The sequence below is a fragment of the Haemorhous mexicanus genome, chromosome 36 (genome assembly GCF_027477595.1).
Source record: "Haemorhous mexicanus isolate bHaeMex1 chromosome 36, bHaeMex1.pri, whole genome shotgun sequence".
Taxonomy (NCBI): domain Eukaryota; kingdom Metazoa; phylum Chordata; class Aves; order Passeriformes; family Fringillidae; genus Haemorhous; species Haemorhous mexicanus.
The window spans coordinates 940045-965854 of NC_082376.1; the positions used below are offsets into that span (position 1 = coordinate 940045).

Here is a 25810-nt window from a genome sequence, read left to right on the forward strand (position 1 = left end):
ACAAGCCCAGTACGATCTGCTATAATCCCAGTTTGTCCCAGTCCCTCCCAGGACTGTCTCTCCATTCCCGCCCCAGTTCGCCCAGTTCGGGACGCGACCGGCACTGGTAGGGGGTGTGGTTAACGCGGAGGGTGTGGCCAAGAGCCACGCACGTCACCTCTCTGTGGGCGTGGCCAGGGAGCGTGGAGAAAGCGGAAGTAGGTGTGACGTCCTTTCCGGAAAAGCCGCGAACATGGCGCTGTTCGAGCAGATGCGGGCGAACGTGGGGAAACTGCTGCGGGGCATCGACCGGTACTGGGAGAGACTGGGAAGGACTGGGAGGGGATTGGGGGGCCCTGAGGGGACCCCAGTTGTATTACAGGGGCATCCCAGGTGTGTCATGGGGGGGTCCCAGGTATGCCCCAGGTGTGTCACAGCCCCCTGTCACCTGCACAGGTACAACCCCGAGAACCTGGCCACGCTGGAGCGCTACGTGGAGACGCAGGCCAAGGAGAACGCCTACGACCTGGAGGCCAACCTGGCCGTGCTGAAGCTGTGAGGGCTCAGGGAGGAATTTTAGGGGGGCTCAGAGGGGGTTTGGGGGTCCCTAAGCCCCCTCAGGCCTCACCTGGGCTCACCTGTGCAGGTACCAGTTCAACCCAGCCTTCTTCCAGACGGGGGTGACGGCGCAGATCCTGCTCAAGGCCCTCACCAACCTGCCCCACACCGACTTCACCCTCTGCAAGTGCATGATCGACCAGGCCCATGTATCCTGGGACACCCCCAATCCAGGGGAAACCCCCCAGGGAAGCCCTCAATTCCATGGGGAACCCCGAATTCCATAAGGACCCCCCAAACCTCCCCAGGGACCCCCCTTTTTCCTGCTGACGCCTCCCAGTTCCACCTTGGGGATGTCAAATCTGGTGTTTCTCCCCTCAAAATCCCCCTCAAACCCGGATTTTGGGACCTGGGGGAGGGAGATTTTTGGCTTCAGCCCCAGGGGGCACCTGCAGTCCCCCTTTTTATCCCAGATTTTCCCTTGACCTCCCCAAAACGCAGCAAGAGGAGCGGCCCATCCGGCAGATCCTGTACCTGGGGGAGCTGCTGGAGACCTGCCACTTCCAGTCCTTCTGGGTGAGCCCCCCAGAATTTGGGGTCCCCAAAACCTTGTGGGGGGTGTCCTGGAGACACAGGGGGAGCCCTAAATGTGGGGGTGACCCCCGGAATTCCAACAGCAAGCGCTGGATGAGAACATGGAGCTGCTGGAGAGCATCACCGGCTTCGAGGACTCCGTCAGGAAATGTGAGGGGGATCTGGGGGAGTTTTGGGGGGGCTTGGAGGGAATCTTGAGGGGGTTTTGGGGGGTCCTGGAGTGGTTTGGAGGGCATCCTGAGGGGCTTTGGGGAGGTTTTTGGGGTCCTGGAGGGGTTTGGAGGGAATCTTGAGGGGCTTTGGGGAGGTATTGGGGGTCCAGTGGGGGTTTGGAGGCAATCTTTAAGGGGTCTTGGGAGGTTTTGGGGATCCTGGGTTATCTTTAGGGGCTCCTGGAGGAACCTGGGGGTGGTTCAGGGGGAATTTGAGGGTCCCTGAGGGGGTTTTGGGGGTTCCTGGGGAGGTTTTGGGGGTCCTGGGTTACCTTTAGGGGGTCCTAGAGGAACCTGGGGGTGGTTCAGGGGGATTTGGGCTACAGAGGGGTACTGGGAGGAGAATTGGAGCATCCTGGAGAGGATTTGTGGCATTCCAGGGAGGTCCCAGGGGGTTGTTTGGGGGTCTGGGGGTGTTTGTGGGGGGCTTGCTGACACTGTGGGGGTCCCCACAGTCATTTGCCACGTGGTGGGGATCACGTACCAGCACATCGACCGCTGGCTGCTCGCCGAGATGCTGGGGGACCTCTCAGGTGAGGGGGCTGGGGGTCCCAGGTGGGGTTTGGGGGGTCCCAGGTGGAAGTTGGGTTCTGGAGGGAGCTTGGGAGGGTCCTGAGGGGGTTTTGGGGGTCCTGTGGTGGGATTTGGGGGGGTCCTGGGGAGGTGCAAGAGAGTCTGGAAGGATTTGGGGGATCATGGGGGGGGGTTTGGGGGTCTCTAGGGGGTGTCCGCGCCCCCCCAGACCCCGTTGTCCCCCCCAGAATCACAGCTGAGGGTGTGGATGAGCAAATACGGGTGGACGGAGCCAGAGCCGGGGCGGATCCTGATCTCCAACCAGGAGGAGAACATCAAACCCAAGAACATCGTGGAGAAGATCGACTTCGACAGTGGGTTGGGGGTCCTGGAGGGGGGTTTGGGGCATCCTGGTGGGAGTTTAGGGAAGTTTTGGGGGAGTTGGGGAGGTCCTCAGGGGGTTTTGGCGGGTGTTGGGAGGATACAGGGAGATCCCATGGAGATTTAGGGTCCTGGAGGAGGTTTGGGGGATTTGGAGAGGGTTTGGGGCAATACAGGAGAGTCCTGGCGGTGTCCTGAGGAGTTTTGGATGGGTTTTGGGGGTCTGGAGAGGGATACAGGAGAGGCCCGGGGATATCTGAGGGAGATTGGCAGTACAGGGCTGTCCCGCCCCCCCCCCCCCCCATCTCACCTGTTTTTCTCCCAGGTGTGTCCAGCATCATGGCATCTTCTCTCTGAGCCCCCCAGAAGCGAACCCTCAACCCCGACCCCCCAATTCCAGCCCCCCAACCCCGACCCTGCCCAGTTTAACCAGTAAAGAGGCTCTAACGCGGGACTGGGCTCGTTCTTGGGGGGCGTCAAAATGGAGGGGGGCGTCTGAGGGGAGGGGGCGTGGCTTTGAGTGGGCGTTACGCCTGAGGGTGGGGAGCGGTGGGCGGGGTTTATCGTATTGTGGGCGTGGTCTCGGCTCCGTGAGGGCGATGGGCGGGACCCAGGAGGCGCCTGAGGGCGGGGGGCGTGGCTCCGCCCGGCCCGTGCGCGCGCGGCGCGGTGGGCGCGGCCTGGGCGGCGGCGCGTGCGCACTCGGGGCACGGGGGGGGCCGAGTTGGGTCCGTGTCGCTGGCGCGTCCTCCGCCTGTCGCGACATCAGGGCGGCGATAATGGTGGATTACCACAGCGCGGGGCAGCCCCACCCGTACGGCGGGAACGGGCCCGGCCCTAATGGCGACTACATGGCCCAGGAGGACGATTGGGATCGGGATCTACTCCTGGACCCCGCCTGGGAGAAACAGCAGCGCAAGGTGGGGGGGGCTGGGGGGGTCAATGAGGGGGGATCGTGAGGGGTCCCTGAGGGGATTTCGGAGCCTGAAGGGTTTCCTGAGGGGTCTGGAGGGTTTGAGGGGTCTCTGAGGGGTCCCAGAGCGCGGGGCAGGGGGAGCTGGGGGATCCATGAGGGATCCTGGGGTGTCTGAGAGGTCCCTCAGGGGATCCGTGAGGGATTTTGGAGTGTCTGAGGGCTCCGTGAGGGATCCTGGGGTGTCTGAGGGAATCCATGAGGGATCCTGGGGTGTCTGAAGGAATCCATGAGGGATCCTGGGGTGTCTGAGGGGATCCGAGTCTGAGGGGCTCCTTTGAGCGGTCCCTGAGGGGGCCGGGGGTGTCCCTGAGGGGGTTCATGAGGGGTCAGAGCCCGGGGCAGGGAGGTTTGGGGGGCCTGGGGCGGCCTGAAGGGGCACAGGAGCCTCCCTGAGGGGTCCCAGCCCGGAGCTGGGACATCTGAGGGGTGTCAGGACCTTTTGGGGGAGTCTCTGAGGGGTCCCTGAGGAGTCTGGGGGGGGCTCAGGGTGTCCCCGGAAAGGTCCGAGCTGGGTCTGGAGGGGAATCAGGACTTTTGGGGGTCCTTGAGCGGGGTCAGAGGGGGAGAGACCCCCGTAATTGGGTGGGGGGGACACGTTGGGGACCCCCAGAGCTGTGTCTGGGGCGGGGTACCACACCTGAGGAGTCAGGGGTGAACTTTGGGGACCCCCAGAGCTGTGTTTGTGTGGGGGGTACCACACCTGAGAGGTGAGGGGTGAACTTTGGGGACCCCCAGGGCTGTGTCTGGGGGGGGGGGGGTACCACACCTAAGAGGTGGGGGGTGAACTTTGGGGACCCCCAGGGCCGTGTTTGGGGTGGGGTACCACACCTGAGGAGTGAGGGGTGAACTTTGGGGACCCCCAGGGCCGTGTTTGGGGTGGGGTACCACACCTGAGGCGTGAGGGGTGAACTTTGGGGACCCCCTGAGCTGTGTTTGTGAGGGGGGTCCCACACCTGAGAGGTGAGGGGTGAACTTTGGGGACCCCCAGGGCCGTGTTTGGGGTGGGGTCCCACACCTGAGAGGTGAGGGGTGAACTTTGGGGACCCCCAGGGCCGTGTTTGAGGTGGGGTACCACACCTGAGAGGTGAGGGGTGAACTTTGGGGACCCCCAGGGCCGTGTTTGAGGTGGGGTAGCACACCTGAGAGGTGAGGGGTGAACTTTGGGGACCCCCAGGGCTGTGTTGGGGGGGGGTACCACACCTGAGAGGCGAGGGGCGAACTTTGGGGACCCCCAGGGCTGTGTCTGGCGGGGGGGTACCACACCTGAGAGGTGAGGGGTGAACTTTGGGGACCCCCAGGGCTGTGTCTGGGGGAGGGGTACCACACCTGAGAGGTGAGGGGCAGACTTTGGGGACCCCCAGGGCTGTGTCTGGAGGGAGTACCACACCTGAGAGGTGAGGGGTGAACTTTGGGTTGTCCCAGGGCTGAGTTCGGGGGTCTCCCGTGCTGGGGAGGGGGCTGTGAGGAGCGGACAGCCCGGCTGGAGCGACCCCCGAGGGATTTTCGCAGGTTCCGGGGGGGGTCCGGAGGGTCCCCCCCCGCCATTCCGGCTGGAGAAGCTTCCGGAGAGAGCCGCGGGATAAAGGGCACTGGGGAAAGGGGGATCCGCCGGGATCCGCTGGGATCCTCGGGATCCGCCGCCTTCCCGGAGCATCGGCAGCCCCGGGGGTCCCCTCCATCGCCCCCCCCCCTAAAAACACCGAGACCCTCGGGCGTGGGAACCGCCGGGAGGGGCTGGCCCGGAATTCCGAGCGGGCGCCGGAGTGTTCCGGGTTAATCATTGGAGACGGGCGGAACTCCCGGCTCGGGGCAGAATTCCTGCACTTTGGGGAGAATTCCTGCACTTTGGGGTGCATTCCTGCACTTTGGGGTGCATTCCTGCACTTTGGGGTGCATTCCTGCACTTTGGGGTGCATTCCTGCACTTTGGGGTGAATTCCTGCACTTTGGGGTGCATTCCTGGCTTTGGGTTCCGTTCCCTCAGTTTGGGGTTCCATTGCCACAGTTTGGTTTTCCGTTCCCGTGTTTGGGGTGAATTCCCGCAGTTTGGGGTGAGTTCCCGTGTTTGGGGCTCCGTTCCCTGAGTTCCGTGAGTTTTGTGTTCAGTCCCCGTGCCGTGGTTGAATTCCCTGAGTCTTGCTGTGAATTCCCTCAGGTTCGAGTTAATTTACTGATTTTGGGTCGAGTTCCGCGTGTTTCGTGTTGAATTCCCTGAATTTTGGGCGAATTCCCTCCGTTTTGGGGTGACTTCCCTGAATGTGGGGCTGAGCTCCCTGAATTTGGGGGGATTCCCCAAAATTTCCCTCCGGTTCGGGACATTTAGGGGGAGCCCCTGTCCTGGGGACACTCGGGATCGGCGCTGCTGGGCTCCGTTGCCGTGGTTACCTGCCATTTCCAGGTTTTTCTAAGAAAAAGCCGGGCTAAGTTGGATTATTTTTGGCACAGGAAGCGCGGGATGAGCTTCCTCCTCCTCTTCCTCCCGCACTTCCTGCCATTCCCGGCACTTCCCACTCCTATCCCACGTTTCCCACCCGGCTCCTCTTGCTTTCCCTCTGCCCAGAATGTGAATTTTTTTCCCGTGGATCTGTCGGGATTTGGGGCGGATTTCCCCCGGCTGCATTCCCGGGAATGCCGGAGGATGCGCCAGGGGTTAATTCGGTGTTAATGAGCGGGGTGCAGGGATTGCCCCGGACTCCTCCTCCCTTTCTTGGCAATTTGGGAATCTGCTTCCCCACCTGAGGCCGTTCCTGCTTTTCCACCTTGGCTGCTGGAATTCCGAGTATCCCAAAGCCCTTGGGTGGCGATGGTGCCCGTGGGGAAGGGGCCGTGTCCGGCCCCAGGGATTCGCCTCCGGAATTCTCTGGAATTCCAACAATGCGGCCGGAGCAGCGGGAGAGCAGCGGGAACGGAACCGGCCCCTCGCTGAGTCCGTCCGTCCTTCCTTCCCTTCCTTCCCTTCCCTTCCTTCCTTTCCTTCCTTTCCTTCCTTTCCTTCCCTTTCCTTCCCTTTCCTTCCCTTTCCTTCCCTTCCTTCCCTTCCTTCCCTTCCTTCCCTTCCTTCCCTTCCTTCCCTTCCTTCCCTTCCTTCCCTTCCTTCCCTTCCTTCCCTCCCTTCCCTCCCTTCCCTCCCTTTCCCTCCCTTTCCTTCCCTTTCCTTCCCTTCCTTCCCTTCCTTCCCTTCCTTCCCTTCCTTCCCTCCCTTCCCTCCCTTTCCCTCCCTTTCCTTCCCTTTCCTTCCCTTCCTTCCCTTCCTTCCCTTCCTTCCCTTCCTTCCCTTCCTTCCCTTCCTTCCCTTCCCTTCCTTCCCTTCCTCCCCCACCAATCCCACCATAAAACCCCAGGAATTTTTGCCCTGAACAGGTGTTTTCCTCCCAGGAATTCTTGCCCCAACCAGGTGTTTTTCCTCCAGGAATTCTTGCCCCAAACAGATGTTTTTCCTCCCAGGAGTTCTTGCCCCAAACAGGTGTTTTTCTTTCCATAAAAACAGGAATTTTTGCCCCAACCAGGTGTTTTTCTTTCCATAAAAACACAGGAATTTTTGCCCCAAACAGGTGTTTTTCCTCCCAGGAATTCTTGCCCCAACCAGGTGTTTTTTCCTCCAGGAATTCTTGCCCCAAACAGGTGTTTTTCTTTCCATAAAAACAGGAATTCTTGCCCCAAACAGGTGTTTTTCTTTCCATAAAAACAGGAATTCTTGCCCCAAACAGGTGTTTTTCTTTCCATAAAAACACAGGAGTTCTTGCCCCAAACAGGTGTTTTTCCTCCAGGAGTTCTTGCCCCAACCAGGTGTTTTTCTTTCCATAAAAACAGGAATTTTGCCCCAACCAGGTGTTTTTCTTTCCATAAAAACAGGAATTTTGCCCCAACCAGGTGTTTTTCTTTCCATAAAAACAGGAATTTTGCCCCAACCAGGTGTTTTTCTTTCCATAAAAACACAGGAATTTTTGCCCCAACCAGGTGTTTTTCCTCCAGGAGTTTTGCCAACCAGGTGTTTTTCCCTCCCAGTTCCCGACTGGATGCCCTGGGAAGGGAACTCCTGCCAGTTCTTTGGGATCCATCCCGGGGGATCCCTGACCCCTCAGCGGGCCCATTCCTCCCTCTGCTCCTCGCTTTGGGGACATTTCTCAGGTTTCCCCATTTTTGGGCCGTTTCCAGCTCGTGCCAGCTCCTCTCCGCCCACCCGGCCCAGGAATCTCAGCCCATCCCGGCAGCAGGAGCGATTTTTGGGGGAAGAAATCACAGAATAAGGCACGGGCAGCCCCCCTCGGGCTGTTCTGACCTGGAAAATCTCCCCAAAATTCCGTTTTTTGGGGCGTTTCGGGGGAGCCGCCCCCGGCGCTGCCGCACCCCCGGCCAGGCGTGGCCGCAGCCGCTCATCCCGCCTGGAATGCGGGCGCGCCCTGACCCACCTGCGGACCTGCAGCGCCCCAAAAAACACCCAAAAAACCCCAAATCCCACCCCAGCGGGCCCGAGGGGAGGGCGGCGTGCGGGACCTGAGCATCCTGCCCGGAATTCACCGCGTTATTCCCAAAAAATCCCGGCCCGGAGCCGAATAAGGGCAAGGAATGAGGAGAATTCCGCGCTCCGGCCTCCCCCGGGAGCGGCAGATGCAGCGAAAGCAACAAAAACATCCCAAAAAACAACAGCAAAAACATTCCAGGGGAAGGGGAGAGCCCGGGGGTGACAGGGATGGGACACAGCACCACCCCAAATTCTCACATTCCCTCTGTTCTGCTCATCTTTCCCGATTTTTTAATAATTTTCCCTAATTTTTAGCCATCTTTCCCCTCAAATTTTGCTCGTTTTCTACCAAATTTTGCTCGTTTTCTCCCAAATTTTGCTCATTTTCTCCCAAATTTTGCTCATTTTCTCCCAAATTTTGCTCATTTTTCCTGGTTTTTAGTCATTTCCCACCATTATTTTGTTGATTCCCACAGCTTCTAATTGTTCCTCTCCAATTTTTGGTCCCATTTCCTGATTTTTTTTGGATCACTTCCTGATTTTTTTTGGCTTTGCTCCAGTTTTTTTGCCATTTTCCCAAATTTTCTGCCCCTTTTCCCCATTTTTTTGAGAAACTTTTCCTGGTTTTTGATCATTTTTCACACCTCCTGGATCATTTCCCCCTGGTTTGGGGCCCCTTTTCCTGGTGTTATCATCACATTCCCAATTTTCTTCTCATTTCCCCGGTTTTTCCTCAGTTTCCCTGAATTTTTGGTCCTTTTTTTCCCCTGCTCAAGTAACTTTTCACACTTTTTCCCTCATTTTCCTGATTTCTGGGTAACTTTTCCTCATTTTTTCATCACTTCCTTGTTCTTTTTCCCCTTTTCCCGGCCCCTCCTCGTTTTTGGGTCATTTCCCTGATTTTTCCTCCTTTTTCCTTCTCCTCCTCGGACCAGCGGCGCCTCGTTAATTATGTTAATTATGCAAATGATGTTAATTAACCCCGCTAACGAGCCCAGGGGAACGCCTGGATGAGTTTTTTATTCCCTCTGGAATTTTCTTTCAGCTCTGGCACATTTTAACGGGAATTTGGGGCTGTGGGAGCCAATTCCTTCCTGCCCTCAATTAACCACCTCAATTTTGGATTTTTTGGGATTTTGGGGGCTCCATCCCCAGAAAAGACCCCAAAACCCACCCGGGGGGGGCTCAATCCCCGCTGGAATTCCCGGGGTCAGCATTCCCACAGTGGGAAAACCCCAAAAAGGACCCAAAACTGAGGAATTCTGGGAGGCTCCCAAAGGAAAATCCCAATTTGGGACTTTTTGGGGGGATAAATCTCTGTCCCTGAGGAGCTCCCGGGAAAAATTCCCCAGGAAACAATCCCAGAATTCGGGATTTTCCCTTAAAAAGTTGGGAATATTCCTTGGGATCAGTCACAGACACATCCCAACTTCCCCCCAAGGGATTTTCCATCCCAAATTTGGGGTTTTAGGAAAAATGGAGGAAGAAAGGGAGGAAAATGCATTTTCCAGCCCTAAAATCCCCAATATTTAGGGAAAAATGGAGGAAGAAAGGGAGGAAAATGCATTTTCCAGCCCTAAAATTCCCAATATTTAGGGAAAAAGGGAGGAAGAAAGGGAGGAAAATGCATTTTCCAGCCCTAAAATCCCCAATATTTAGGGAAAAATGGAGGAAAAGGGGGAGGAAAATGCATTTTCCAGCCCTAAAATTCCCAATATTTAGGGGAAAAATGGAGGAAGAAAGGGAGGAAAATGCATTTTCCAGCCCTAAAATTCCCAATATTTAGGGAAAAATGGAGGAAAACTGGGAGGAAAGTGCATTTTCCTCCTGGAATTCCCAGTTTTTCCATGGAAAGGAGGAAGAGGAGGCAGGTTTTCCTCCCTGCCGCTGTTCCCCAGTGGTTTTCATGGACAAACAGAGGAAAAGAAGGATGAAAATTGGGATAAGCCCCTTCCCCACCCCCGAAACCCCAAAATCTTTGGGGTAACCTCATCCTCCAGCTCTGGAATCCCAAATTCCAGGCGGGAACGAGGTGGATTTTCCTCCCTGCCAGCGCTTTCCAAAGCTTTTCATGGAAAATCCGAGGGGGATGGAGGAGCAAGGGGGGCTGGAGCCCCTCGGGCAGCCCCGAAATCCCGGGATTTGGGGCGGGGGTGGGCTCGGAGCCCGCCGGATCCCGGCAGGGGAGGGGTCCCGGCCCTGACACAATGCCTGGAAAACGCTTTTCCAGCGGTTCCGTGGGAAGGAAATTCCAGAGGCCCGTGCGGAATCTCCTTTTTTAGGCATTTTTGGGATGGTTATTTCTGGCCGGAACGCGCCGGGGGGGTCGCTCCGGGCGGGATTTATCCCGGATTTTATCCCAGGTTCCGCCGGCCCCTCCCCAGACCCCGCTGCTTCCCATCCATCCCCGCCTTTAATCCTCCCAAATTCCCAAAGTTTGGGGGGAAAACCTTCAGCTTTGGGGCTGTGGAAATATCCCGGGTCCGGGGGGGTCCCTCAGCACAGAAATTCCCGGGACTTGGCGCCGATTTCCCCGGATTTTGGAAGGAAAGGAGAACTCAGGGTGGAATTTTGGGCCTTTCCCGGAGCGCCGGTGACCCCTGGGCACCGCAGGGCCGGGGCAGAGATCCCAGAGTGGATTTGATGGGATTTTTATGGGATCTTCCTGGGATCTCTTGGGGCTGAGGGACTCAGGGCCCACTGTGTGTGTCCGTGAAGGAGATCCCAGGACGGGATTTTTCTGGGATTTTTCTGGGATTTTTCCAGGATCTCTCAGGGCCCATCGTGCATGTCCATGAAGGAGATCCCAGAACGGGATTTTTCTGGGATTTTTCTGGGATCTGTCAGGGCCCAGGGGTGACTCAGGGCCTGTGTGTGTGTCCATGAAGGAGATCCCAGAATGGGGAGTTTTTCTGGAATTTTTGTGGGATTTTTACAGGATCTCTAGGGCCCCAGGGGTGACTCAGGGCCCACTGTGTGTGTGTCCATGAAGGAGATCCCAGGATGGGATTTCTGTGGGATTTTTCCGGGATCTCTCTTGGGCCAGGTGACTCAGGGCCCATTCTGCATGCCCTTGAAGGAGATCCCAGGATGGGATTTTTGTGGGATTTTTCCGGGATCTCTCTCGGGCCCGGGTGACTCAGGGCCCACTGTGTGTGCCCATGAAGGAGATCCCAGGATGGGATTTTTGTGGGATTTTTCTGGGATCTCTCTCGGGCCCGGGTGACTCAGGGCCCACTGTGTGTGCCCATGAAGGAGATCCCAGGATGGGATTTTTCTGGAATTTTTCCAGGATCTCTCTCTCGGCCCGGGTGACTCAGGGCCCGTTCTGCATGCCCATGAAGGAGATCCCAGGATGGGATTTTTGTGGGATTTTTCCAGGATCTCTCTCTCAGGGCTGGATGACTCAGGGCCCACTGTGTGTGCCCTTGAAGGAGATCCCAGGATGGGATTTTTCCAGGATCTCTCCGGGATCTCTCAGGGCCGGGTGACTCAGGGCCTGTGTGTGTGCCCATGAAGGAGATCCCAGGATGGGATTTTTCCAGGATCTCTCTGGGATCTCTCGGGGCTGGATGACTCAGGGCCCGTTCTGCATGCCCAGGAAGGAGATCCCAGGATGGGATTTCTGTGGGATTTTTCCGGGATCTCTCTCGGCCCGGGTGACTCAGGGCCTGTGTGTGTGCCCATGAAGGAGATCCCAGGATGGGATTTCTGTGGGATTTTTCTGGGATCTCTCTCTCGGCCCGGGTGACTCAGGGCCCGTTCTGCATGCCCAGGAAGGAGATCCCAGGATGGGATTTTTGTGGGATTTTTCCGGGATCTCTCTCTCAGGGCTGGATGACTCAGGGCCCACTGTGTGTGTCCATGAAGGAGATCCCAGGATGGGATTTCTGTGGGATTTTTCCGGGATCTCTCAGGGCTGGATGACTCAGGGCCTGTGTGTGTGCCCATGAAGGAGATCCCAGGATGGGATTTTTCCAGGATCTCTCTGGGATCTCTCGGGGCTGGATGATTCAGGGCCCACTGTGTGTGTCCATGAAGGAGATCCCAGGATGGGATTTCTGTGGGATTTTTCCGGGATCTCTCGGGGCTGGATGATTCAGGGCCCACTGTGTGTGTCCATGAAGGAGATCCCAGGATGGGATTTCTGTGGGATTTTTCTGGGATCTCTCTCGGGCCGGATGACTCAGAGCCTGTGTGTGTGTCCATGAAGGAGATCCCAGGATGGGATTTCTGTGGGATTTTTCCGGGATCTCTCTCGGGCCCGGGTGACTCAGGGCCTGTGTGTGCCCATGAAGGAGATCCCAGGATGGGATTTCTGTGGGATTTTTCCGGGATCTCTCTCTCAGGGCCGGATGACTCAGGGCCCACTGTGTGTGTCCATGAAGGAGATCCCAGGATGGGATTTCTGTGGGATTTTTCCGGGATCTCTCTCGGCCCGGGTGACTCAGGGCCCGTTGTGCGTGCGTGTGGGTGCCCGCGGGGCCGCGCCCGGCCGCGCCTGGCACAGGCATGTGCGGGCCTGGCACCGGCCAAAGTCCCGGCACCGCCCCGGAGCCGCCCGGGAGCCCAGGGCAGTCCCAGCGCCGCCCCAAAACCGGGATCCTCCCGGGAATCCTGCTGGATCTGGGGCGTTCCCGCGTCCGGGGGGATCAGCCCCGGTTGGATCCCAGGGTGGGAGCGGGCAGGGATCTGTCTGGAGGAGGTTCCTGATCCCAAAATGTGGCCCCACGAGCAGAGTTTGGGGTGGAGCATCCCAGCTCCACAAATAACTGGAGCTGGGGGTTGTGGGATCAGGCGTTCCCGGGGGATGAAAGGTTTGGGATCATTCCCAGTGGGGTCAATAACCCGGGGTCATTCCCAGTGGGATCAGTGGGGTCATTCCCAGTGGGATCAGTGGGGTTATTCCCAGTGGGATCAATAACCTGGGGACATTCCCAGTGGGATCATTCCCAGTGGGATCAATGGGGTCATTCCCAGTGGGATCAGTGGGATCATTCCCAATGGGATCAGTAACCCAGGGTCATTCCTGCTGGGATCAGTGGGGTTATTCCCAGTGGGATCAATAACCTGGGGTCATTCCCAGTGGGATTAGTGGGGTCATTCCCAGTGGGGTCATTCCCAGTGGGATCAGTGGGATCATTCCCAGTGGGGTCAGTGGGATCATTCCCAGTGGGATCAGTGGGATCATTCCCAGTGGGATCAGTAACACAGGGTCATTCCCAGTGGGATCAGTGGGGTCATTCCTGCTGGGATTAACAACCTGGGGTCATTCCCAGTGGGGTCAGTAACCCAGGGTCATTCCCAGTGGGATCAGTGGGGTCATTCCTGCTGGGATCAGTGGGATCATTCCCAGTGGGATGCGAAATCCCCAGGCCCCCAATTCCCCATTTTCTCCCCAAACCCTGGGGTCCCTGCTGACCCCTGGGGTCCCTGCTGACCCCTGGGGTCCCCACAAACCCTGGGGGTCCCTGCTGACCCCGGGGGTCCCCCCAAGCCTGACCCTGCCCCCGGCCCCGCAGACGTTCACGGCCTGGTGCAACTCCCACCTGCGCAAGGCCGGCACGCAGATCGAGAACATCGACGAGGATTTCCGCGACGGGCTCAAGCTGATGCTGCTGCTCGAGGTCATCTCAGGTCAGGCCTGAGCACACAATCCTTAAAGTGGGCCCAAAAACCCCCAAACTCAGCCCAAAAACCCTCCAGCTGGGCTGGCGTGCTGAAACTTCCCCAAACACCTTCAAATTTGACCAAACCCTTCAGCCCTGACCCAGAACCTTCAGCCCTGACCCAGAACCTTTAACCCTGACCCAAACCCTTCAGTCCTGCCCCAAACCCTTTAACCCTGACCCAAACCCTTCAGCCCTGACCCAAACCCTTCAGTCCTGACCCAAACCCTTCAGTCCTGACCCAAACCCTTCAGTCCTGACCCAAACCCTTCAGTCCCGACCCAAACCCTTCAGTCCTGACCCAAACCCTTCAGTCCCAACCCAAACCCTTCAACCCTGACCCAAACCCTTCAACCCTGACCCAAACCCTTCAGCCCTGACCCAAACCCTTCAGTCCCAACCCAAACGCTTCAGTCCTGACCCAAACCCTTCAGTCCCGACCCAAACCCTTTAACCCTGACCCAAACCCTTCAGCCCTGACCCAAACCTTCAGTCCCGACCCAAACCCTTCAGTCCCGACCCAAACCCTTCAGCCCTGACCCAAACCCTTCAGCCCTGACCCAAACCCTTCAGCCCTGACCCAAACCTTCAGCCCTGACCCAAACCCTTCAGCCCTGACCCAAACCCTTCAGTCCCAACCCAAACCCTTCAGTCCTGACCCAAACCCTTCAGTCCCGACCCAAACCCTTTAACCCTGACCCAAACCCTTCAGCCCTGACCCAAACCTTCAGCCCTGACCCAAACCCTTCAGTCCTGACCCAAACCTTCAGTCCCGACCCAAACCCTTTAACCCTGACCCAAACCCTTCAGTCCCAACCCAAACCCTTCAGTCCCGACCCAAACCTTCAGTCCCGACCCAAACCTTCAGTCCCGACCCAAACCCTTCAGCCCTGACCCAAACCCTTTAACCCTGACCCAAACCCTTCAGTCCCGACCCAAACCCTTTAACCCTGACCCAAACCCTTCAGTCCCGACCCAAACCCTTTAACCCTGACCCAAACCCTTCAGCCCTGATCCAAACCCTTCAGCCCTGACCCAAACCCTTCAGCCCTGACCCAAACCCTTTAACCCTGACCCAAACCCTTCAGTCCCGACCCAAACCCTTCAGCCCTGACCCAAACCCTTCAGCCCTGATCCAAACCCTTCAGTCCCGACCCAAACCCTTCAGCCCTGACCCAAACCCTTCAGCCCTGACCCAAACCCTTCAGTCCCGACCCAAACCCTTCAGCCCTGACCCAAACCCTTCAGCCCTGACCCAAACCCTTCAGCCCTGACCCAAACCCTTCAGTCCCGACCCAAACCCTTCAGCCCTGACCCAAACCCTTCAGCCCTGACCCAAACCCTTCAGTCCTGACCCAAACCCTTCAGTCCTGACCCAAACCCTTCAGCCCTGACCCAAACCCTTCAGCCCTGACCCAAACCTTCAGTCCCGACCCAAACCCTTCAGCCCTGACCCAAACCCTTCAGTCCCGACCCAAACCCTTCAGTCCCAACCCAAACCCTTCAGTCCCGACCCAAACCCTTCAGTCCCAACCCAAACCCTTCAGTCCTGACCCAAACCCTTCAGCTCTGACCCAAACCCTTCAGTCCCGACCCAAACCCTTCAGCCCTGACCCAAACCCTTCAGTCCTGACCCAAACCCTTTAACCCTGACCCAAACCCTTCAGCCCTGACCCAAACCCTTCAGCCCTGACCCAAACCCTTTAACCCTGACCCAAACCCTTCAGCCCTGACCCAAACCCTTCAGCCCTGACCCAAACCCTTCAGCCCTGACCCAAACCCTTCAGCCCTGACCCAAACCCTTCAGCCCTGACCCAAACCCTTCAGCCCTGACCCAAACCCTTCAGCCCCGACCCAAACCCTTCAGTCCCTGACCCAAACCCTTCAGCCCTGACCCAAACCCTTCAGCCCCGACCCAAACCCTTCAGTCCCTGACCCAAACCCTTCAGCCCTGACCCAAACCCTTCAGTCCTGACCCCGGTCCCGTTGCAGGGGAGCGGCTCCCGAAGCCCGAGCGGGGCAAGATGAGGGTGCACAAGATCAACAACGTCAACAAGGCCCTGGACTTCATCGCCAGCAAAGGCGTCAAGCTCGTCTCCATCGGCGCCGAGGGTGAGGCCCCACCTCAGGGATCCCCTGGGATCCGCTGGGATCTGCCACCTCAGGGCCTGGGATTCGCCCCTTTTAGGCCAAATTCAGGATTTTGAGTGGTTTTAATCTTTACCGAAACCCTTTAGCCCTGACCCAAACCCGGGTGGTGCCACCACCCCCCCATGGGGTGTCTGAGAATTGCAGGAATCCTGGGAATTCTGGGAATTCTGGGATTCCAAACTCAAGGGCAGCGGGTGCTGCTCATGGAGGTCAGGCTGTTCCGTGGGTTTTGATGGAATTATCCCTGTGGGATCAGGATTGTTCCCTGTAGGATCAGGACTGTTCCCTGAGGGATCGGGATAATTTCCTGTGAAATCCAGGACTGTTCCCGGTGGGATCCAGGGTCATTCCCTGTGGGATCTCTGGGACCATTCCTGTGGGATCTCTAGGACCATTCCCTGTGGGATCGGGACCGTTCCTGTGGGATCTCTAGGACCATTCCCTGTGGGATCTCTTGGACCATTCCCTGTGGGACTGGGACCATTCCTGTGGGATCTCCGGGACCATTCCCTGTGGGATCCGGGACCATTCCTGTGGGATCTGGGACCGTTCCCTGTGGGACTGGGACCATTCCTGTGGGATATCCAGGACCATTCCCTGTGGGATCGGGACCGTCCCTGTGGGATCTCTAGGACCATTCCCTGTGGGATCTCTTGGACCATTCCCTGTGGGACTGGGACCATTCCTGTGGGATCTCCGGGACCATTCCCTGTGGGATCGGGACCGTTCCTGTGGGATCTCTTGGACCATTCCCTGTGGGATCGGGACCGTTCCTGTGGGATTGGGACCATTCCTGGGGGATATCCAGGACCATTCCCTGTGGGATCCGGGACCATTCCTGTGGGATCTGGGACCGTTCCCTGTGGGATTGGGACCATTCCTGTGGGATCTGGGACCGTTCCCTGTGGGATTGGGACCATTCCTGTGGGATACCTGGGACCATTCCCTGCGGGATTGGGACCATTCCTGTGGGATATCCAGGACCATTCCTGTGGGATCCAAGGTCATTTCCCTGTGGGACTGGGACCGTTCCTGTGGGATCCCCCGGGGCCGGGCGGGCCGGGCTGGCAGCGGCTCCGGCCGGGCCGGTTTGTTGGGATCCGAGCTGGGGAAGGCTCCGCGTGCCCGGAGCCGAGCGAGTCCCGACCGGCCCCGAGCCGGGAGACGCCCGGCACCCGCCCCCGGCCCAGGAATTCCCAAAAAACAAGGGCTGGGGCTGCTGGAGGCAGCCTTGGGAATGTGGGCTCGGGATGAGGAGCCCGGAATTCCTCCCCTGTGGGATTCCTCTCCCTCCGTGGTTTCCGAGGGCTTTTCCACCCCAAGCAATTCCATAATCCCAGGATTCCGTGGTTCTGTAAAGAATTCCGGGATCTGTAATTCCAGTTCTGCAGTCCCACAAATCCAGCATCCCCTAACCCTGGGGTTCCATCGTTTTTGGGTCCCGTAATTCCAGAACTTTGTGTCCTAAGACTCCATAAATCCAGGATCCCACCGGATCCCGTGATCCCATTCCTGCAGCATTCCCTGATGTGGGATCCCTTCATTCTGGGACTCCACAAGTTTTTGACTCCTCCGTTGTGGAGCCCCCCCCCCCGGGTTCCAGGGTCCCCCAGCCCCACAACTGCCCCTGGGAATTCCCGCCTGGAATCCGTTCCCCGGGGCTTTCCCCGCAGAGATCGTGGACGGCAACGCCAAGATGACGCTGGGCATGATCTGGACGATCATCCTGCGCTTCGCCATCCAGGACATCTCCGTGGAAGGTAACGGGACGCGGGATCCGCTCCTGGGATTGCGGGATCCACACAGGATCCACCCTGGGATTGGGGGATCCGCACAGGATCCAGCCTGGGATCTGCCCCTGGGACTGTGGGATCTGCTCCTGGGATTCTGGGATCCACCCCGGGATCTGCCCCTAGGACTGGGGGATCCACACAGGATCTGCCCCTGGGATTGTGGTATCCACACAGGATCCACCCCGGGATCTGCTCCTGGGACTGTGGGATCTAGCCTGGGATCTGCCCCTGGGATTGTGGGATCTGCCGCCAGGATTTGTTCCTGGGACTGTGGGATCCTCCCCAGGATCTGCCCCTGGGGTTGTGGGATCTACCCTGGGGTTGTGGGATCTGCCCCCCGGGATCCCCCTCGGATCCACCCCAGTCTCTGACCCCTGCCCCCGCAGAGACCTCGGCCAAGGAGGGGCTCCTGCTCTGGTGCCAGCGGAAAACGGCTCCGTACAAGAACGTCAACGTCCAGAACTTCCACATCAGGTCCTTCCTCTTCCTCCTCCCCTTCCTCCTCCCCTTCCTCCTCCCCTTCCTCTTCCCATTCCCCTTCCCCAGGGAGGGCTGGGCTCAGGCAGGATCAGAATTCCCATTTCCCCCATGGATTCCCCGGGATCTGATCCCCTTTTTCCCAGTGAATTCCTGGGATCTGATCCCGGTTTTCCCCATGGATTCCCGGGATCTCACTCCCATTTTCCCTGTGAATTCCTGGGATCTGATCCCGGTTTTCCCCGTGGATTCCCGTGACCTGATCCCCATTTTCCCAGTGAATTCCTGGGATCTGATCCCGGTTTTCCCCGTGGATTCCCGTGACCTGATCCCGGTTTTCCCCATGGATTCCCGGGATCTGATCCCCATTTTCCCCGTGGATTCCTGGGATCTGATCCTGGTTTCCCCCATGGATTCCCGGGATCTCACTCCCATTTTCCCTGTGAATTCCTGGGATCTGATCCCGGTTTTCCCCGTGGATTCCCGGGATCTGATCCCTGTTTTCCCCCAGCTGGAAGGACGGGCTGGCCTTCAACGCCCTCATCCACCGGCACCGCCCGGAGCTGATCGAGTACGACAAGCTGCGGAAGGTGAACCCCGAACCCCTGCCGCCTTTCCCCTGGGAAAACCCGGGAATTTGGGAATTGCCACCCACGGAGCCTCTCCTCCCCTGCAGGATGATCCTGTCACCAACCTCAACAACGCCTTCGAGGTGGCCGAGAAGTACCTGGACATTCCCAAGATGCTGGACGCCGAGGGTGAGTGTGGAATTCGGATCCGCGGCATCCCGGGATCTCTTGCAGGCCCTGGAGGGGGATTTCCTCGCAGGATCCCTGACTGAACCTGGGTTTCTCCTGTTTAGCACCAGTTCCCAGCTGTCCAGGTGGATTTATCCAGGATTTGGGATGCTCAGGGTTCCATAATTCTTTGATTTCGTCATCCTGTAATTCCAGGACCGCAGAAATCTCGGGACTCTGCAGCTGTACAGTCCCACAATTCCAGCATCCCACAAATCTGACATTTTCTTCTTCTAGGATCCCATCATTGCAGGATTTCATTATTCCAGGTCTCCACAATTCCAGCATCCCACAAATCTGACATTCCCTTCTTCTAGGATCCCATAATTGCAGGATTTCATTATTCCATTACTTCAGGACCCCACAATTCCAGCATCCCACAAATCTGACATTCCCTTCTTCTAGGATCCCATAATTGCAGGATTTCATTATTCCAGGTCTCCACAATTCCAGCATCCCACAAATCTGACATTCCCTTCTTCTAGGATCCCATAATTCTTGAGTTTCATTATTCCAGGTCTCCACAATTCCAGCATCCCACAGATCTGACATTCCTTTCTTCTAGGATCCCATGATTGCAGGATTTCATTTTTTCAGGACCCCTCAATTCCAGGACCCCTCAACTCCAGGACCCCTCAACTCCAGGACCCCACAACTCCAGGACCCCACAATTCCAGGACCCCACAATTCCAGGACCCCTCAATTCCAGGACCCACGTTGGAACCCCCCAACCTCACCCCGATTTTCCCCGTCCAGCCCCAATCCCTGCCCATCCAGGTGGATCCCCCAGGATTCCAGAATTCCAGCCGGGAGAGGCTCCGGCCCCGGGCCCAGCCCGTTCCCAGTTTGCTCCCAGCCCATTCCCAGTTTGCTCCCAGCCCGTTCCCAGTTTGCTCCCAGCCATTCCCAGTTAACCCCTGCGGTTCCTCGCAGACATCGTGAACACGGCGCGCCCGGACGAGAAGGCCATCATGACCTACGTGTCCAGCTTCTACCACGCCTTCTCCGGGGCCCAGAAGGTACCGGGAGCCTCCGGAATCTTCCTCCCGGATCCGCCCTTCTGGAATTTTCCCCTCTGGAATTCTCTCTCCGCTCTCACGCTCGCTTCTCTTCCAGCCGCGGCCGCTGTCGCTCGGGGGGGGCTCCGGGACCGCCCCCAGCTGGCTCATGAGGGGTTAAATCTGCCCGGGAGTCCCCAGGTTGTGGGAAATCCGTGGGAATCTGTGGGAAATCCACGGAAAATCCACGTGAAACCCATGGGAGTCCATGGGAAATCCATGGAAGTCCATGGGAAATCCACAGGATTCCATGGGAATCCATGGGAGATTCATGGAAATCCATGGGAAATCCACAGAAATCCATGGGAAATTCATGGGAATCCATGGGAAGTTCATGGGAATCCACAGGATTCCATGGGAAATCCATGGGAAATCCACAGAAATCCATGGGAAATTCATGGGAATCCACAGGATTCCAGGGAAATCCATGGGAATCCATGGGAAATCCACAGGATTCCATGGAAATCCATGGGAATCCATGGGAAATCCACAGGATTCTGTGGAAATCCATGGGAATCCATAGGAAACGAATGGAAATCCACGGGATTCCCTGGAAATCCACGTGAGATCCACGTGCAGGGCAGGCCAAGGTTCCAGGAAGCCCCTCTGGCTCCCGGGGTGGGGGGATTGAGGGACAGGCCCAAGGCAGGACAGACCCCCCATGAGCCATCCCAGGGGGGGATCCCGAGCCCGGGAGGTGCTTCCTGCACCCGCTGGGGGCTGGGGAACGCTGCTGGAGCTGTGGCTGTGCTCTGCTCTCCCCGGGCAGATATCGTGGGCACGCTGAGGCCCGACGAGAAGGCCATCATGACCTACGTGTCCTGCTTCTACCACGCCTTCTCCGGGGCCCAGAAGGTGAGCCCGGCCCCGGAGGGCCCCGCTGCCCTTCCCTGGGGTCTGGGATCTGCCTGGGGTCTGGGATCTGCCCTGGGGTCTGGGATCTGCCTGGCTGCTGCTCTGCTTGGCCTGGGGACAGGGGAAGTGGGGCCTGGCTCCGCTGAGGTCACGCTGCCGGCTTCCTCAGGGTTCTTCCTGTGTTCCCTTCCTCATTCCCTGCCTTTACTCCCTTCCTCTTCCCCTGTATTCCCTTCCTTTTCCCCTTTATCCCTTTCCTTTCCCCCTTTATTCCCTTCCTTTCCCCCTTTATCCCTTTATTCCCTTTCTCATTCCCTTCCTTTCCCCCTTTATCCCTTTCCCTTCCCCCTTTCCTTTCCCCCTTTCCTTTATCCCTTTCCTTTTCCCCTTTATCCCTTTCCTTTCCCCCTTTATTCCCTTCCTTTCCCCTGTATTTCCTTCTTTCCCCCTTTATCCCTTTCCTTTCCCCCTTTCCTTTATTCCCTTTCTCATTCCCTTCCTTTCCCCCTTTATCTCTTCCCTTTCCCCCTTTATCCCTTTCCTTTATTCCCTTCCTTTCCCCTTTATCCCTTTCCTTTTCCCCTTTATCCCTTTCCTTTCCCCCTTTCCTTTATTCCCTTTCTCATTCCCTTCCTTTCCCCCTTTATCTCTTCCCTTTCCCCCTTTATCCCTTTCCTTTATTCCCTTCCTTTCCCCTTTATCCCTTTCCTTTTCCCCTTTATCCCTTTCCTTTCCCCCTTTCCTTTATTCCCTTTCTCATTCCCTTCCTTTCCCCCTTTATCCCCTTCCTTTTCCTCCTTTATCCCTTTCCTTTCCCCCTTTATCCCTTTTCTTTCCCCCTTTCCCCCTTTCCTTTATTCCCTTCCTTTCCCCTTTATCCCTTTCCTTTCCCCCTTTATTCCCTTCCTTTCCCCTTTATTCCCTTCCTTTCCCCTTTATCCCTTTCCTTTCCCCCTTTATTCCCTTCCTTTCCCCTTTATCCCTTTCCTTTCCCCTTTATCCCTTTCCTTTTCCCCTTTCCCCCTTTATCCCCTTCCTTTTCCCCTTTATTCCCTTTCCTTTCCCCTTTATCCCTTTCCTTTTCCCCTTTATTCCCTTCCTTTCCCCCTTCCTTTTCCTGCTTCCTCCATTCCTTTCCTTTCCCTTCCCTTCCCCCCCTTTCCCTTTATTTAATTTACAGATTTCCTTCGTTTATTTCCTTCATTTATTTCCTTTATTTCCTTCCCCCCCGGCCGTTGGATTTTCCTCCTCCCGGCCCTTCCCAGTTCCTCTTCCTCTTCCCGCTGGCGTCCGTCCTCCCGCTCCTCCTCCTGGATTCCTCCTCTGCTTCCCACCCAGGTACCTCCAGCCCTTCCTCCTCCTCCTCCTCCTCCTCCTCCTCCTGCTGGGGCAGGACAGTCCGTGCAGGCCGGGATCGGGATTGGGATCAGAGGGCTGGGGCCTTCCTTTTTCTTTCCCCTTTCTTTTATTTTCTTTTCCTCTCCCCTTTTCCTCTCCCTTTTTCCCTCTTTTCTCTCAATTTTCCCCCTCTTTTTCCCCCTTTTTTCTCCCCTTTCTTTCCTTCAAACTTTTTTTGTTTTCCACCTCTTTTCTCCCAATTTTCCCATTTCTTTCCCTCTCTTTTTTCTCCTATTTATACTTTTCCCTCCTTCTTTTTTCCTTTCACTTTCCCTTTTTTCCTTCTTTTTTCTCACACTTCCCTTCTCCTTTCTGCTCTACTTTCCTCCTTTTTTCTTCCTCTCCCCTCTGCCCCTTTCCCCGGGGCTGGGGTGTCCCTGACCCCATTTTCCATTCCCATATTCCCATTCCTATATTCCCAATCTCATATTTCCACATTCCCATTTCCATATTCTCATATTCCCATTCCCAATCCCAAATTCTCAATCCCATATTCCCATATTCCCGTTCCCATATTCCCAATCCCAAATTCCCATTCCCATATTCCCATTCCCATATTCCCAAATTCTCAATCCCATATTCCCATTCCCAATCTCATATTTCCACATTCCCATTTCCATATTCTCATATTCCCATTCCCAATCCCATATTCTCATATTCCCCTATTCCCATATTCCCATTCCTATATTCCCAAATTCTCAATCCCATATTCCCATATTCCCAATCTCATATTTCCACATTCCCATTTCCATATTCTCATATTCCCATTCCCAATCCCAAATTCCCAATCCCAAATTCTCAATCCCATATTCCCAAATTCCCATATTCCCATATTCCCAAATTCCCAAATTCCCATTCCCATTCCCAAATTCCCATTCCCATTCCCAAATTCCCAATCCCATATTCCCAAATTCCCAATCCCAAATTCCCATTCCCAATCCCAAATTCTCAATCCCATATTCCCAAATTCCCATTCCCAATCCCAAATTCCCAATCCCAAATTCCCAAATTCCCAATCCCAAATTCCCAATCCCAAATTCCCAAATTCCCAATCCCAAATTCCCAATCCCAAATTCCCATTCCCATATTCCCAAATTCCCAATCCCAAATTCCCAATCCCAAATTCCCGTTCCCGCAGGCGGAGACGGCGGCCAATCGGATCTGCAAAGTTCTGGCTGTGAACCAGGAGAACGAGCAGCTCATGGAGGACTACGAGCGCCTGGCCTCGGATGTAAGGGGGGCAAAACCCCAAATCCCACCCCTAAAACACCCCCAGATCCCCCCCAAATCCCCCCATGGATCACTGTGAGTGCCTGGCCTCGGATGAAAGGGGGGGAAAACCCCAAATTCCACCCCAAAACCACCCCCAGATCCCCCCATGGATCACTGTGAGTGCTTGGCCTCGGATGTAAGGGGGGGAAAACCCCAAATCCCACCCCAAAAACACCCCCAGATCCCCCCCAAATCCCCCCATGGATCACTGTGAGTGCCTGGCCTCGGATGAAAGGGGGGGAAAACCCCAAATCCCACCCCAAAACCACCCCCAGATCCCCCCCAAATCCCCCCATGGATCACTGTGAGTGCCTGGCCTCAGATGTAAGGGGGGGAAACCCCAAATCCCACCCCAAAACCACCCCCAGATCCCCCCCAAATCCCCCCATGGATCACTGTGAGTGCCTGGCCTTGGATGTAAGGGGGGAAAACCCCAAATCCCACCCCAAAAACACCCCCAAATCCCCCCCAGATCCCCCCATGGATCACTGTGAGTGCCTGGCCTCGGATGTAAGGGGGAAAAACCCAAATCCCACCCCAAAAACACCCCCAGATCCCCCCCAAATCCCCCCATGGATCACTGTGGGTACCTGGCCTCGGATGAAAGGGGGGGAAAACCCCAAATCCCACCCCAAAACCACCCCCAAATCCCCCCATGGATCACTACGAGTGCTTGGCCTCGGATGTAAGGGGAGGAAAACCCCAAATCCCACCCCAAAACCACCCCCAGATCCCCCCATGGAGCAGCGAGTCCCTGGCCTTGGATGAAAGGGGGGAAAAACCCAAATCCCCCTCCCACATTCCCAATCCCTGTCCCTCAGCTGCTGGCATGGATCCAGTCCCATCCCAAACCTCACCCCAAACCCCATCCCACACCCCATCCCACATCCCAAACCCCAAACCCCATCCCACACCCCAAACCCCACCCCAAACCCCACCCCAAACCCCATCCCACACCCCAAACCCCACCCCAAACCCCATCCCACACCCCAAACCCCATCCCACACCCCATCCCACACCCCAAACCCCACCCCAAACCCCATCCCACACCCCAAACCCCACCCCAAACCCCACCCCAAACCCCACATCTTTGTCCCCCAGCTGCTGGCGTGGATCCGGCCCCCCAAACCCCATCCCAGCCCCCAAACCCCACCCCAAACCCCACCCCAAACCCCATCCCACACCCCACACCCCATCCCACACCCCATCCTAACCCCCAAACCCCATCCCAAACCCCATCCCACACCCCAAACTCCATCCCAAACCCCAAACCCACCCCAAACCCCATCCCACACCCCAAACCCCATCCCATACCCCATCCCAAACCCACCCCAAACCCCATCCCACACCCCAAACCCCATCCCACACCCCAAACCCCATCCCACACCCCACCCCAACCCCCAAACCCCATCCCACACCCCACACCCCACCCCACACCCCATCCCACACCCCATCTCACACCCCACACCCCACCCCACACCCCATCCCACACCCCAAACCCCATCCCACACCCCATCCCAAACCCCATCCCACACCCCACACCCGTGTCCCCCAGCTGCTGGCGTGGATCCAGCCCCCCAAACCCCATCCCACACCCCATCCCACACCCCAAACCCCATCCCACACCCCACCCCACACCCCATCCCAAACCCCACCCCACACCCCAAACCCCATCCCACACCCCATCCCACACCCCCATCCGTGTCCCCCAGCTGCTGGCGTGGATCCAGCCCCCCAAACCCCATCCCACACCCCAAACCCCACCCCAAACCCCATCCCACACCCCACACCCGTGTCCCCCAGCTGCTGGCGTGGATCCAGCGCACCATCCCCTGGCTGGAGGCCCGCGACCCCCAGAAGACGATCCCGGCCATGCAGCAGAAGCTGGAGGATTTCCGCGAGTACCGGCGGGTGCACAAACCCCCCAAGGTGCAGGAGAAGTGTCAGCTCGAGATCAACTTCAACACCCTGCAGACCAAGCTGCGCCTCAGCGGCCGGCCCGCCTTCATGCCCTCCGAGGGCAGGATGGTCTCGGTGGGTCTGGGGGCTTCGGGCTCCTGGGGGGGCTTAAACCCACCTTGGTTTGTCCTAAACCCACCCTAAACTGCCCCAAATCTGCCCCAGCCCTCTGAGGGCAGGATGGTCTCAGTGGGTCTGGGGGCTTCGGGTTCCTGGGGGGGCTTAAACCCACCCTAAACTGCCCCAAATCTGCCCAGCCATCTGAGGGCAGGATGGTCTCAGTGGGTCTGGGGGCTTCAGGCTCCTGGGGGGGCTTAAACCCACCTTGGTTTGTCCTAAACCCACCCTAAACTGCCCCAAATCTGCCCATCCATCTGAGGGCAGGATGGTCTCAGTGGGTCTGGGGGCTTCAGGCTCCTGGGGGGGCTTAAACCCACCTTGGTTTGTCCTAAACCCACCCTAAACTGCCCCAAATCTGCCCCAGCCGTCCGAGGGCAGGATGGTCTCGGTGGGTCTGGGGGCTTCGGGCTCCTGGGGGGGCCTAAATCCACCCTAAACTGCCCCAAATCTGCCCCAGCCCTCTGAGGGCAGGATGGTCTCGGTGGGTCTGGGGGCTTCAGGGTCCTGGGGGGGCTTAAACCCACCTTGGTTTGTCCTAAACCCACCCTAAACTGCCCCAAATCCGCCCTCCGAGGGCAGGATGGTCT

The 25810-nt window shown here is 57.3% G+C and overlaps 2 protein-coding genes across 2 annotated transcripts in view; both read left to right on the top strand.

Moving 5' to 3' along the window:
• Positions 1–145: 145 nt before the first annotated feature.
• On the top strand, positions 146–2689 carry EIF3K (eukaryotic translation initiation factor 3 subunit K). Its single transcript, XM_059872568.1, has 8 exons — positions 146–291; positions 436–534; positions 626–746; positions 1039–1113; positions 1215–1281; positions 1799–1876; positions 2105–2230; positions 2563–2689. Exons 1-8 carry the CDS (start codon positions 233–235, stop codon positions 2592–2594), a joined length of 657 nt encoding a protein of 218 aa, XP_059728551.1. The 5' UTR covers positions 146–232; the 3' UTR covers positions 2595–2689.
• Positions 2690–2920: 231 nt separating this feature from the next.
• Positions 2921–25810, top strand: part of ACTN4 (actinin alpha 4) — a 39933-nt gene continuing 17043 nt past the window's right edge. Inside the window, 10 exon segments of the mRNA XM_059872446.1 lie at positions 2921–3157; positions 13197–13311; positions 15336–15455; positions 17168–17254; positions 17674–17761; positions 18276–18354; positions 18441–18522; positions 19495–19580; positions 23011–23103; positions 24948–25178. Of these exon segments, the coding sequence (XP_059728429.1) occupies positions 3017–3157; positions 13197–13311; positions 15336–15455; positions 17168–17254; positions 17674–17761; positions 18276–18354; positions 18441–18522; positions 19495–19580; positions 23011–23103; positions 24948–25178 (1122 nt within the window). The 5' untranslated portion in view covers positions 2921–3016.

Bases quoted from the DNA above. Each gene is read 5' to 3' on its own strand.
- EIF3K (XM_059872568.1), top strand. From the start codon at position 233: ATGGCGCTGTTCGAGCAGATGCGGGCGAACGTGGGGAAACTGCTGCGG. The intron at 1,114-1,214 runs GTGAGCCCCCCA...GAATTCCAACAG, and splicing joins GCCACTTCCAGTCCTTCTGG to CAAGCGCTGGATGAGAACAT. The intron at 2,231-2,562 runs GTGGGTTGGGGG...TTTTTCTCCCAG, and splicing joins GGAGAAGATCGACTTCGACA to GTGTGTCCAGCATCATGGCA.